This window comes from Sander lucioperca, chromosome 1, assembly GCF_008315115.2.
Source record: "Sander lucioperca isolate FBNREF2018 chromosome 1, SLUC_FBN_1.2, whole genome shotgun sequence".
NCBI lineage: Eukaryota > Metazoa > Chordata > Actinopteri > Perciformes > Percidae > Sander > Sander lucioperca.
In genome coordinates, this window is record NC_050173.1 from 11102392 (window position 1) to 11114567 (window position 12176).

Below are 12176 nucleotides of genomic sequence, written 5' to 3' on the forward strand. Positions count from 1 at the left end.
TGGCTCATATTCAAATACGTCACTTCCGACTTCCCCTCTACTTCCTGCATGTGCCGACAATATGGCAGCGCCCATAGCGATTCACTTGGAATTTGGGTAGGCGAATTTAAAACCCTTTATGGTAGTTTATGATGTCTGTTTTGGTGTTCTGTCAGCAGTTATGCGAAAACAAGACGTTGGATAACCGTTTTAATAGTTTGTTTTTGTATCATTAGCCTTCGTTTATTTAAACGAGAGCTGAAATCAGTGTAACAGCTAGATGCTTGCTAGTTTTGAGTTTGTTTATAAAATATCCACCGTGGTGTGGTCGCTTCTCCTCTCTAATTTCACAGCTGGGTAAAGAGGGGAGAGCGGCTGTGTGGTGACTTAACACGCTTTAGTAAATTACCAGAAATAAAACACTCATATAATATACTTTTAACATCTCCTTTCTGACCATGCTGCACTGTGCAGCCTGTAAACATGTCTGTAAACTGTGATCTCACACTGACTGCTCCATGACGTTCCAGCACATATTATCCGTGCGTTCATGGACATCGGAAAAACGTTTTTCCGAGTGAAAACGTCATCATTCACGTCCCTTCCTGTCGGAATCAGAGGTGGGAAACTCGGGCCAGATTTTGCTAACCGAGTTTCCCAGTTGGTGACGCGTTGTTGACAACTGACGTTTGATGTAGGCGATTTTGGTTTGGTTCACTGAACATATTTCAATGACAATAAACTGTTTATTGTGGACAAATGCCTCTGCTGAGAAACATACACAGACATAACATGTTTCAAATTATTCATAAATAGGCCTATGTATAAAACAACAACAACACATTATCCGTGTCCTTTCCTGTCCGTTGTCCTGCAGATAACACAAACACCTGACGATGTGCTGTTGGTATGCTCGCGTAAGAAAACAGCAGCAAATTATTGTAGCCTCCAGGTTTTCACACACCTGATGCTCAAGGCTACGCCCAACCTTTGGTGGCAGTCATGCAACAAGTTGCTATGCCAAACGCCAATATAACAGAAGAAGAAGAACACGCATCCCGACCATCCTAACCATGTGAACACTGGTAGTCGGAAAAACAACGTAATCACGGGGGCGGTCCCTGTTATTCCGAGGTGGCATGAACGCGCCATAACTCCCTCAGACTGATCCACTCTCCTGGTTCCTCCTGCAGCTCAGCCAGATGTGCAAAGTCTGCCTGGGAAACATGCCAGGAATTTGACTAAACATAATCAATGACCTGCAAAACATAAGGAACACCACCCCCCTTCAAAACTATAGACCTAAGAGTAAGACTCCAGTCATGGCATCACAAAAAATGAGGACTTGAGACTTGATTTGTGCTTCTGGCTGCTGTAAGAATTGAGTGGGGGATAAGTATGAAGTCCTTTTTCATGGTATATGTAATTCTATATCAAGAGGAGAAAGGTGGCTGGGTTGGCTCGGTTGGTGGAGCAGGCGCACATGTGTAGGGGTTTGCTCCTCGGCGCGGCGGGTTCGGCTCCGGCCTGCGGCCCTTTGCTGCATGTCGTTCCCCCTCTCTCTCCCCTTTCATGTCTTCATCTGTCCTGTGGAAATGGAGGCCTAAAATGCCCAAAAAAATAATCTTTAAAAAAAAAAAAAAGAGGAGAAAGAAAAATCAATATCATGATATACAATATTTGTAGATATATATGGCGCTCATAGTTCCCTATGATTTTCCTAGAAAGAAAATGATATGTTACAGTAATTCATCAGAAGGTTCCTGTCTTTTAGCCAGTACACAGCTGGTCAGAGGAGCTGAGAAAAAATTGACATTTGTCTACAGACAGCACATCATTTAACATGTGGGGAATAAAGTTTACAAAAATAAATTAATATTTTCTTGGGTTTAAATGTATCTGTCCGTTTTTTTAGTCATCTTCAAAGTTCAAAGTCCTTGCACCCCAGAAAGTCTTATAGACCGGTGTGTTGGATTTGTGACTGTGAAAGAACCAAAAATCTTACACACTGACGTTTTGGTCCTCCGACATTTGTCAAGGAGAATTCATACAATCAAACAGCACCGGTATGTATACTTACTGACAAATTACCTACAGTTATTTCCAGGAAACTTCCCAGGAAAAAATAGGAAATTACATACCTTTTAATTAAAAGTGTTAGTTAATTTCAAACAATTAACATAGTAATGGATAAAGACGGTTGACAAGTGACATTACAGACTTAAGTCTTGACTCACAGTTTGCTTATGAAGACCTGATACTTGACCTGTCCAATAAGACTCATGTGATATTTACCAGTTTGGTCATCATGCAACATCCTCTACTGATCTCTTGATTATTTGGGGCGCAGCAGCTTGTACACCTGAACCCTGTCAACCGAAACACTTCCTGCCAGTGTGTCTATACAAAATAATTTTCTTTGTCTGATCAAACTGCCCCAGGCTTAGAGTAATGTAAACCAGCGATACATGAGTTTTATATATTTAATCCTGCAACTTTCCTGTTTAGACCACTTAAATAATGTGTGTTTATCGGTGAAGGTGTTTTACGCCAGTATTAAACAGCAACAGTATTTTTATTTTCCAGTAGTTTCAGCTCAGCTAAATGTAATGTCATGTTAACAGACAACTAGTTCTTCCTGTATTGTGTGGAATTATCTAAATGTGACAAAAGCACACACTTTATTGACCTATCTGATTCTTTTTTTGTCTAGTGGTGGAGCAGAGCTGCTTTTTAATGGTGTGAAGGAACATCATGTGACTCTTCCAAGCCAATCCGAACCTTGTGAGTATTACCTGTCTGTGCATTTCAGCATTAGAGCCTCATCGTGAAACAGGGATGTCCTCAAGATTTTCTTTCTTCAAAGTTAATGCTGTGTTTACAGTAGACTGTAGTGATACAATGTCAGATAGCTGCATCTTAAGAAACCAACGGATGAAAAATGTTGCTAATAAGTGTTGTGGTTAGAAATGTCACTTAAAGGACCTGCCCAGTGTTCCTGCATTGCACTTCATGCATATTGTATGGGATGTGTTCATGGTGGGACCCTTGGACATTCAACACATCAGACATCTCGGCTGGGAAAAGGCTGGCTTTTTTCTGCACAGACTTTTACATTTCACTTTAAAATCATGCTTACAACATCCATATTTGCATATTATTTGTGTTCAGGTTTTCATTTTCTAACAGGGCTGTTTTGTAAATGCAATGTAGTCAACCAACCCTCAGTCAACTGGCACATGATCGCGCCATTTTTGCTGACTTTTCAAATAAATCCATGTTTTTAGCTGCATTACCATGTAATGACGATGGTAAATTAACTAAATTAAAACTAGATATGATGTTTCACCGTGATGGATTACATATCAAGTTTACAGCCTCATAGTCTTACAGTCATAATCTGCTGAAATGAATGGAAAGCAATGGCTTCCAGTCAGGTAGGATGGTTTTTAGGAGAAATCAAAGAATCCTTCACACTGTCGATCACTACAACACCTTAGTGAGGTTTTTTGCTGTGTTACTTTGAAAATGGTTTGGCAGTCATTTAAAGATATCAATAAAATAATGGCCAAACATCGTTTTTATTTAGCCAGGAAGTCTTGTGAGATACATTATCTCCTTTACAAGAGAGACTTGACATTGTAGCTATAGCTCAAACCTCTGGCAGTGAAATATAAACAATATGGAAATTCATTATTAGGATTTGTGGAGGGAGGGTTGGGACACAAGTTGCAGGTTGAGGTTTGTGATATACCTATTCTTTGCATCGCTTTTGCTTCGGGACTATATCTATTAAATGTAGCGGTCATAGCACTACTGCAGCAGTAACTTATGAAAACACGTGGTGCTCCATAAAGCAGCCCAAATGTTTTCCCAACTTAAAACAGTAGTTTATCTAAATGTAGAACTTGACAGAAAATCACCCTTTAAAACACGCTTTTTAACAGCTGCATAACACAATAATGTTAAACAGGACATTAGAACTTCAGATTTATTTGAACTGATATGCCATATTTTGAGTTTTGAGTTTTGAGACAACAGGAAAACCTAGTAACTAGAGTGGTCAAAATTCAATGTTGATGCAAGCCAAGCTCTATTATTAACCCTTCACCAGCATTTAAAACCAATATAAATAAGCGTTATATTTGCTTTCCCTTTTGCACTTATCCTCCTATCACTTTCCTTTCTTATTTCTCTTCTTCCTTCCATCCTCACCTCCAAACTGAGCCTTTTCTTCCTCTTTCACTTGTGAATGTTGCCCACTGCTAATGCCAATGTATGTGTGTATGTGGATGGAGGTAGTAAACGGGGCAAAAGAGGAAGTTTATGTTCTTTCTGTGGGTTTCAAAAGAGCTGTAGGGTGACACAGCTTTTTTTTGTCTGAGATCATTTTGGCTGACTTGGCAGGCGTGTTCTCATTTTTCAATTCATAAAAACTTAACCACCTCAGGATCACAATTGATTAGATTTTATTTTGCTGTAGGACTCAGGCTTTTTCCAATATCGGTCACTAACTGAGCATGGAGGAGTCGAGCCTGCAGCCCGGTTTTATTTCCCAAACCCTGCTCAGGACCCGGGTCATTTAGAAAATTGTGTGTGTGTGTGTGTGTGTGTGTGTGTGTGTGTGTGTGTGGGGTAGTACAGACGGGGTGCAGTGAAGGCAGATTTAATTGGTTCTGAATCCTTCGTATTTCTCTTTGACCCCAGTCGGTGATTGATGACCCTCAACTGAAAGACCCCACCCCCAATCTCTTTCTCTCTCTCTCTCTTTCTTTCTCTAGCTAACTCTCTCTCTCTCTCTCTCTCTCTCATACACACACGCACAACAAACCCCCCATGGTCTTAGGATCACACAGTTTTTGCCCCTCGCATCAGCAGAAAGATGGATAGCTCATCCCCCCCTCACATGGCCGTCATAATCGCACAAAGACAGAAAAGCAAACGGAGAAGAAAGGGGGGAAAAACTGCATGCACAAAAGGAAAGCGGGCACGTTTTGAATCAGCGTCAAAATGGCGCCTTTTTCCCCTCCCCTCCCTCCATGTCTCCTTTTCACCCACGCAACATAGCTATCCCAAGATGCTTCAGGAGCCTGTGATGCATTTCCCCTCTCTTGTCCGTCTGTTCCCTCATTTTCTTTCCTCCCCTCTACCTGGACCGCAAAGCGCTATCAAAAACCTTCACCTCTCTGCCTCTCCATGTCACTGTACCTTCCTTTTTACCTCTCTAACTCCTAATTTCTTTACATTGTATTCCATGTTTTAAACAATTCCTTTATACAAGCCTGTCTTTTTGCTTCTGGGTGATTTAAATGTGTAGCCCTATGTGTAACCTTTTACAAGGCAGCCATTAAAGGGCAGCCTGATTCTGTTATAAAAAAGCTTAACTGATGAAAGTCTCAGTTATTACCGACCTGTGTATCAAGCTTAGACAACCTATTTATTTTCCATGTGCAACTTTTAACATGTTTGCTGTTGTGTGTGTGTGTGTGTGTGTGTCTCCAGGGAGGCAAATAAAAAAATAAGGCAAAGGATGGAAAGAGGGGAGGAGAGCGGGTTTTACGAGACAATGAGAGAGAGAGAGAGAGAGAGAGAGAGAGAGAGAGAGAGAATGAAAAGTAAATGGGCGAGAGGATGAAAGAGCGAATAAGGGGTAATGGTGGAGAAAAATTACCAGTAGTTAAAGGCAGAGAGAGAGCAAAGAAAGGAGTCACCACAAAGAAGGAGTTATGACTGCTGTAGTGATTAGTTCTGTTTTTAGCCCCGCAGAGGTTCAGGTCAATATTCACTGCCTGGTACTCTGTTGTGTGTGTGCGTGTGTGTGTGTGTGTGTGTGTGTGTGTGTGTGTGTGTGTGTGTGTGTCTGTCTATGTATGTATGTATGTATGTATGTACTGTGTGTGTGTGTGTGTGTTTTGCAAGGGTGAGGTATTTGTCTTTTTTTATATGGATGCCTGGAACCGTAGAAAACCAGCACTATCATTATACTACTGAGCTGGCCGACAGCACTGCAATTAACCTGAGCACCATTCACACAGGCTTGGGACTACACTACATGTGCACACACACACACACACACACACACACACACACACACACACACACACACACACACCTTATACATCACATATCTTCTACACAGTCTGTTGCCCTCATAGCCACAGTAAGCAGGCAGGTGCCTCTTCAAATCTTTTTGTCACAAGCTAAATGCTGCAAGTAGACCTTTTAATATATAACATATATATATATATATATATATATATATATACATACACTGTGGAATATGTTTTTTTCTTAGTTTGAATTTTATTTTATCTTGGGGTTATTTGTATTATATGTTTTGTAATCAGCAAGCACTGTAATTTATGTGACTTTATGGCTGACTAAATGAAACCTTGAACATCATAAGATGACTCTTCCACAGAAAATAAAAAAAAACTAACATTTTGTTTTGGTGTGTGTTGTCATCATTACCCCTATCTCAGCATAATTTGATCATCCGAAAACCCCAGAAAAAGCAGCATTTTGGTGATTTATTTGGTGGTTTTCCAACACTAAAATGTCTCAGTAATTTTAGATATGCACACAATGTATGCCTGCGTTCTATATCTAGAATATTAAATTAAAAATTAAAGTAAAATCTAAATTTGGCTCCAGCTGTGAGCATGCAGCATTTTTCCCCTCCATTTTTCTGAATGTATTCCATGTACAAACTGTAGTCTTTGCACAGTTTTAATGTGATATTAGCTCTTCCTTTGATCCGGCTGCACTCCTGAATCCCTGTGTGGTTTGACGCCTACCTGCTACGGCTTCAACGCACTCCTTACACCTGGCTTGGGATGACTCACTGTCGTCCTCTTACCCTCGTATCTGCTCCATCTGCTGCTGCTCTCTTTTTCTCTTCCTCTCTTGTAATGTATTTGCGCTCTCTCTCTTGTATTTATTTACTCTCTACTTGTACGTTTCCATCCCTCATCTCCTCTGTTCTTTCGGGCCTGTGTAAACTGGTCAAATAGGCTGATACTGTTAATTTTGGCGTGTGTGTGTGTGTGTGTGTGTGTGTGTGTGTGTGTGTGTGTGTGTGTGTGTGTGTGTGAGATATGGCTACCAGCAATTGCAGTGCTGCTCTCAAGTGTTATCGCGGGTCGACGTGTTCATGTACATTAAGAAGACAGCTGTGATCATGCACAAACGAACACACAACCAGAAAATTTCCTGTGTTTGTGTGTCCATATTATTATGATAATAGAACATAGTTTACCAAGCACTAATACACATACATTCAAAAAGTCTTACACCACCTGGAATCTTGATGGTAACAACATCCATAACTATAATATATTCATCGTTAGTTGTTTAGTGGGGATTTATCCTAAAACTTCTCATTGTCGTCGCCTTTGTGGCTTTCTGTCAGTCGGTCTGAGTGAGGCTCAACCTATTGTTGAGACAAGGTCAATCTGATTGTTCAAGACTCATAGAAAATTCAAGCATTGCTGTTATTCAAGCTCAGCCCAGAAGCAGCGCATTTAATGTTCGACTCTAACAAAGAAAATTAGTATTCTGAAATTGGATTTTCTGATCATTTTATTAGTCCTGCGTTGAAAAATGTCACTACAATGTATGAGGCTAGAGAGAAAAAGAATACTTTTTTTAAGAAGTAGATGCTTTGTGAAAATATCTGGCTTTTTTCATTTTAAACTTGAAAATTGCATGTCGTGCTGTAGATGTTTTTTTTTATTTTTTATTATCTGTTTTGTCGTTTCTCGATTTATACACACAAATCATTAATTTTATTTATTTATAGCCAAGGTGAACAATGTCGCTCTTGGCCATTGACATCAGTCAACCCTCCCCCCATTTCCAGTGTCCTCTTATTTCCCCCCAACATACACATACACTCATAAATATACATGCACACAGACACACACATATACACAGCCTCATTCCGCCTGGTGCTACTGTCGCGTCACATCGACCAGGGGGCTGGAACCATGCACCTTGACCCTTAACCCCTGACCTGTCACCTCTGTTGTCTGCCTTTGTGTGTGTGTGTGTGTGTGTGTGTGTGTGTGTGTGTGTGTGTGTGTCTAGGGGATGTGAAACAGCTGCTGGTCTGGATCCAACGGAACCTGCTGAAGGAACGGCCCGAGCTCTTTGTCCAGGGAGACTCTGTGTGAGCATGTACTTGCACTTGACACACACTTGGATCTGTGTACAACACCATAACCTTAAAGGATATGCTCTACATCACACTTTCACTGAAACAAAATTTTAACTGCCAAATATGACTGCGATATTTGATCACAATAGCTTGATCAGAACGTTTTTTTAACATATTGCAAATGTGAAAATGAAACTGATGTAGTCAAGGAGCTTTTCAGCAGTTTTGAATTGCTGAAATGCTGAGGAAAAACAGTCTTGCCATCAGGTTATGGGTTTCAGTAAGATGATTACCTGTGTGTGTGTGTGTGTGTGTGTGTGTGTGTGTGTGTGTGTGTGTGTGTGTGTGTGTGTGTGTGTGTGTGTGTGTGTGTGTGGGACTGGCTGACTTTTACAGCTGCCTTTGTGCAGGACTATTTATAGCACCATCTAACCAATGAGTGGAGAAAAGGCTGGCCTACCTATAAACCTTATAGATTAGATGTGTGTTTTTGTGTGTACTTTATGTTGGCAGCACACGCTATTTTTGAGCAAACCATCATCAAGGTGTTTCTTCGTTATATTTTAAAAAAGGATCTACGGGTGCTGTGTTAGTTTCTTTAGTTCTTTCTCAAAGCAGCCCTGTTTTTGCGTGTGCATGCTGCTCGTGTGGACGCATGTTTGCACTCACAGGTTGCTCTCTCATTGCCCTTTCTAATTGACGTCATAGAGCATCTACAAGGTGGAGAGAAGCTTATTTGAACTGCTTCAGGCATTATCGCCCCATCCACATTAAACTGTTTCCTCCATGGCTTTCAGAAAAAAAAATACACTAACATACGTTAAGAAGACTGCATCCATAGGTGCCCGTTGTTACCCTCCCCCCATTATCCTCTTTTGATTGGTGGTGATTTTTTTAGGCTTCATCTGAGTGTTATTTTTGGGCCGCCATTCATTTACTGATGACAGTTTGTCTTCCTCCACGATCTCTCTACTCTTTTACCTCAGCCACTTATGTCTCTTTTATTTAAAAAAAACAAAAAAACAATCATCATTAATTTCAGTCCTTGTTAGCAAGAAAACAGTTTGGTTATTTGTGATTGGTAATACAAGAGAGAGCATTTTAAATGTACATACGGTAGCATCATCAGCAATGAGATTAATCCCAAAAGGCTTGTTTATGATCATATAAGGGCTATAACATGGACATAGCACACATATGCAGTCACTTATTTATTATCATATCGCACATAATACTGGTTGCCTATTAATTTCATACTGTGAAGTGTTGAAAAACACCAGACTTGATTTCCTATTTTCACTGGGCTCATTTTGCTATGAATTAATTAATTATACATCATAGTTTTTTACTATTATTTATTTCTTTGATTATGACTGTTAGTCAGGTTGTGCTTGCAAAGAAATAACTTATGTGTCCCAATCCACCACCCCACTAAGTTAAAGACTGTAATTGGCGATAATTAGTACAAGTTTAATAGTACTAATATATATTTTCAAAATATTTTAATTTCACAAGCTTACATTCAGAGAGAAAATACAAATGTCATGCCTGATAAAGAGAGAAAAAGACATTCCTCTCTTTTAAACCTTTAATCACACTAATTTAGTTATATTTCAAATACAAAAAGTTATTTTCTCTTCATTTTTTTAATGCAGGGTGCAGATTATTTTTCCCATATTGTTGCCTTATTTTACGTGCATCCGTAGAGGCATCGTGCTCTACCTGTCTGTAATTTACATGCATGAGTACGTGTGTTTGCATGTGTGTTACCTTTGGGAAATGTGTCTTGACTCAAAACGGTGTGTTTTCCCACAGGAGACCTGGGATTCTGGTGCTTATCAATGATGCAGACTGGGAGCTAATGGTGAGCACTGGGAGCCATGCTCACTGTCAGATGTGTGTGTGTGTGTGTGTGTGTGTGTGTGTGTGTCCAGCAGCTTGTAAAAAAAAAAAAAAAAAAACTGCATGCATTAGTTTTATTATAAGCTCTTTTAACCTATGTTTCCTGTTTTCAGAATGTACCATTACAGTGTCAAATGACTGGAGAGCATGTATACAGCTGTGTTTATGTCATTATTCATAGATGAAACTATGAACATAACATTTAATTCAGGACTGTTTGTGTGAGTGTGAAGCTGATTCATTGATACTGAAATTGCTCATTTTCTCTGAGTCAGTTAATGTTTCATGTAAGATGAAAGCAGCTGCGAGACCAGTTTGTCCTTGGGGTCTCATATCTGAACACATATTTACATGCACACACAGTGTGAATGCTTCAATTTGAATCCATTGATTCAATTACAGGATGCAGGACGCAACACAGGATATAAATGAAATGAAAAGTTTGTCATTGATTGGACCCCGATGGGAACACAGGAGTAATACTCATATTTGTATAAGATATTTCTGTTTTGACTTGTAGAGATGTTTGAATATTGAATATTTTGTATGTTTTCTAAACCTCAGGGGGAGCTGGACTACCAACTACAAGACCAAGACAATGTTGTGTTCATTTCTACTCTTCATGGAGGATAGCGAATTAATGAGAATTACAAACATATCCTTGACACCTCTGTAACAGCCTTTTCTTCACATCAACCTACCCCCACCCCAACACTTCCCAACCACCCCATTGGACGCTGTGGATGTGTCAGCCTGCACCGACCGTGATTGATGTTGGTCCGCAGGAATGAGTGGACATTCAGAGATGGTTACCAAGAAAAATGTGGAAACGTGAATTCTGTGGATGTTTGTGGAACTTTTTTTTTTTTTTTTTTTTTTTTTTTTTTAAATCAGACTGGACAGGTGTAAAGGGAAGCTTCATATGAAGCTCTGGTTGTACTGGCCAGCTCACAGGTGCGAGTCTAAATACCTTCAGTTGGTGTGTAAACCTTCATCTCCCTGCATCCTCTCTTCCAGCGTGACCAGACAAAATGACATCATCTTAGGGTCTACTATGACCTTCAGTCCACCAGAGCAGTATATAAACATTTAACAATCTGTTCATAACACACTGTAATGTATTGTAAGCAGATATAAGGACATTTTAAGTGTTTATTAATGTGGTTTTCAGCAAATATAACTTTTCCTATAAAGACATATTTGATCTGTGTTTTACTACATTGCCATCTGTTTACACACCAGCAACCAGTTATAGATGCTTCACATGTGGGGTTACAGTTGTTGAAAATTATTATTAAACAAAAATGTCCTTACATCTGCTTTCAATTGCATTACAGTGTGTTATACAATGTTATTGCTAATTAGGGGGATTAAGTGTTACCATACCATTTTTATGGTCCAATGTGATTGACATTTTTTTTTAAACACGTTTTATTCTTCTTATTGCTTCATATATTTTTATTCACAAATGAAAAAATGAGTAAAAACTTCTTTTTTAAAGAAATAGACAAAGTATTTTTTTCTAAATATTTGAACAATATGTATGCATTTTTCTCTACTTGATTTCATCTACATTCCTGACAAGAGCGAATATTTTCACTGATAAACACTATTTCTTATACTCTTTAATTTATTAAGAGTATTAAATAATATTGTAGTGAATTTCTGCTATATGTTAACTGTCGTCTTTGTTATGGTTATTGTTCTCCAATGTAAAGGTTATTCTTTTACAACTCCCCAAACCACATTGTGTTTCTGCACTTTACAAACGGCAACATCTCTCTGAACATATGTCACCATGCAACGGGCAATTTTGGCTGCAAGGATCCAAAGCACCGCACACCGAGCACAGGCCTACAGCCAAACGCGTTTCTCAATTAGGATTTTACATCACGCTTCGATAATTCCTGGTGATAGCTTATATCTGATCGATTTAAGCCCAGCTCTGTGATCACACTGCAGTTTTAGGCTGATTAGACGAGACTTGAGGGAGATTTAGCGTCCTATAGCCCCATGCTGGATAAGGGGGGGGGGGGGGGGCACTGCTACTACAGGACTACTGCGGGAGGTCGAGGTGTAGCCTCCGGGCTGCCCTCCCCTGAATGCCCGGGGCGACCTAAAACCTTTTCTCGGTTGT

At 39.7% G+C, this 12176-nt stretch overlaps 1 protein-coding gene across 2 annotated transcripts; it reads left to right on the forward strand.

Moving 5' to 3' along the window:
- On the forward strand, nt 1–11322 carry urm1 (ubiquitin related modifier 1). 2 transcript variants are annotated; one of them, XM_031278077.2, is made up of 5 exons: nt 1–96; nt 2693–2763; nt 8068–8149; nt 9953–10001; nt 10604–11322. In XM_031278077.2, exons 1-5 carry the CDS (start codon nt 62–64, stop codon nt 10670–10672), a joined length of 306 nt encoding a protein of 101 aa, XP_031133937.1. In that variant the 5' UTR covers nt 1–61; the 3' UTR covers nt 10673–11322. The 2 variants fall into 2 exon arrangements, with proteins under 2 accessions (XP_031133937.1, XP_035852146.1); XM_035996253.1 differs by lacking the exons at nt 9953–10001; nt 10604–11322 and adding an exon at nt 8217–9459 and having other exon boundaries at nt 8068–8185.
- The last annotated feature ends 854 nt before the right edge of the window (nt 11323–12176 follow it).

Excerpts from the sequence above, each read along its gene's own strand:
- urm1 (XM_031278077.2), top strand. The coding sequence starts at position 62 with ATGGCAGCGCCCATAGCGATTCACTTGGAATTTGG. Across the intron at positions 8,150-9,952 it reads TTTGTCCAGGGAGACTCTGT|GAGACCTGGGATTCTGGTGC; the intron begins GTGAGCATGTAC and ends GTTTTCCCACAG. Across the intron at positions 10,002-10,603 it reads ATGCAGACTGGGAGCTAATG|GGGGAGCTGGACTACCAACT; the intron begins GTGAGCACTGGG and ends TCTAAACCTCAG.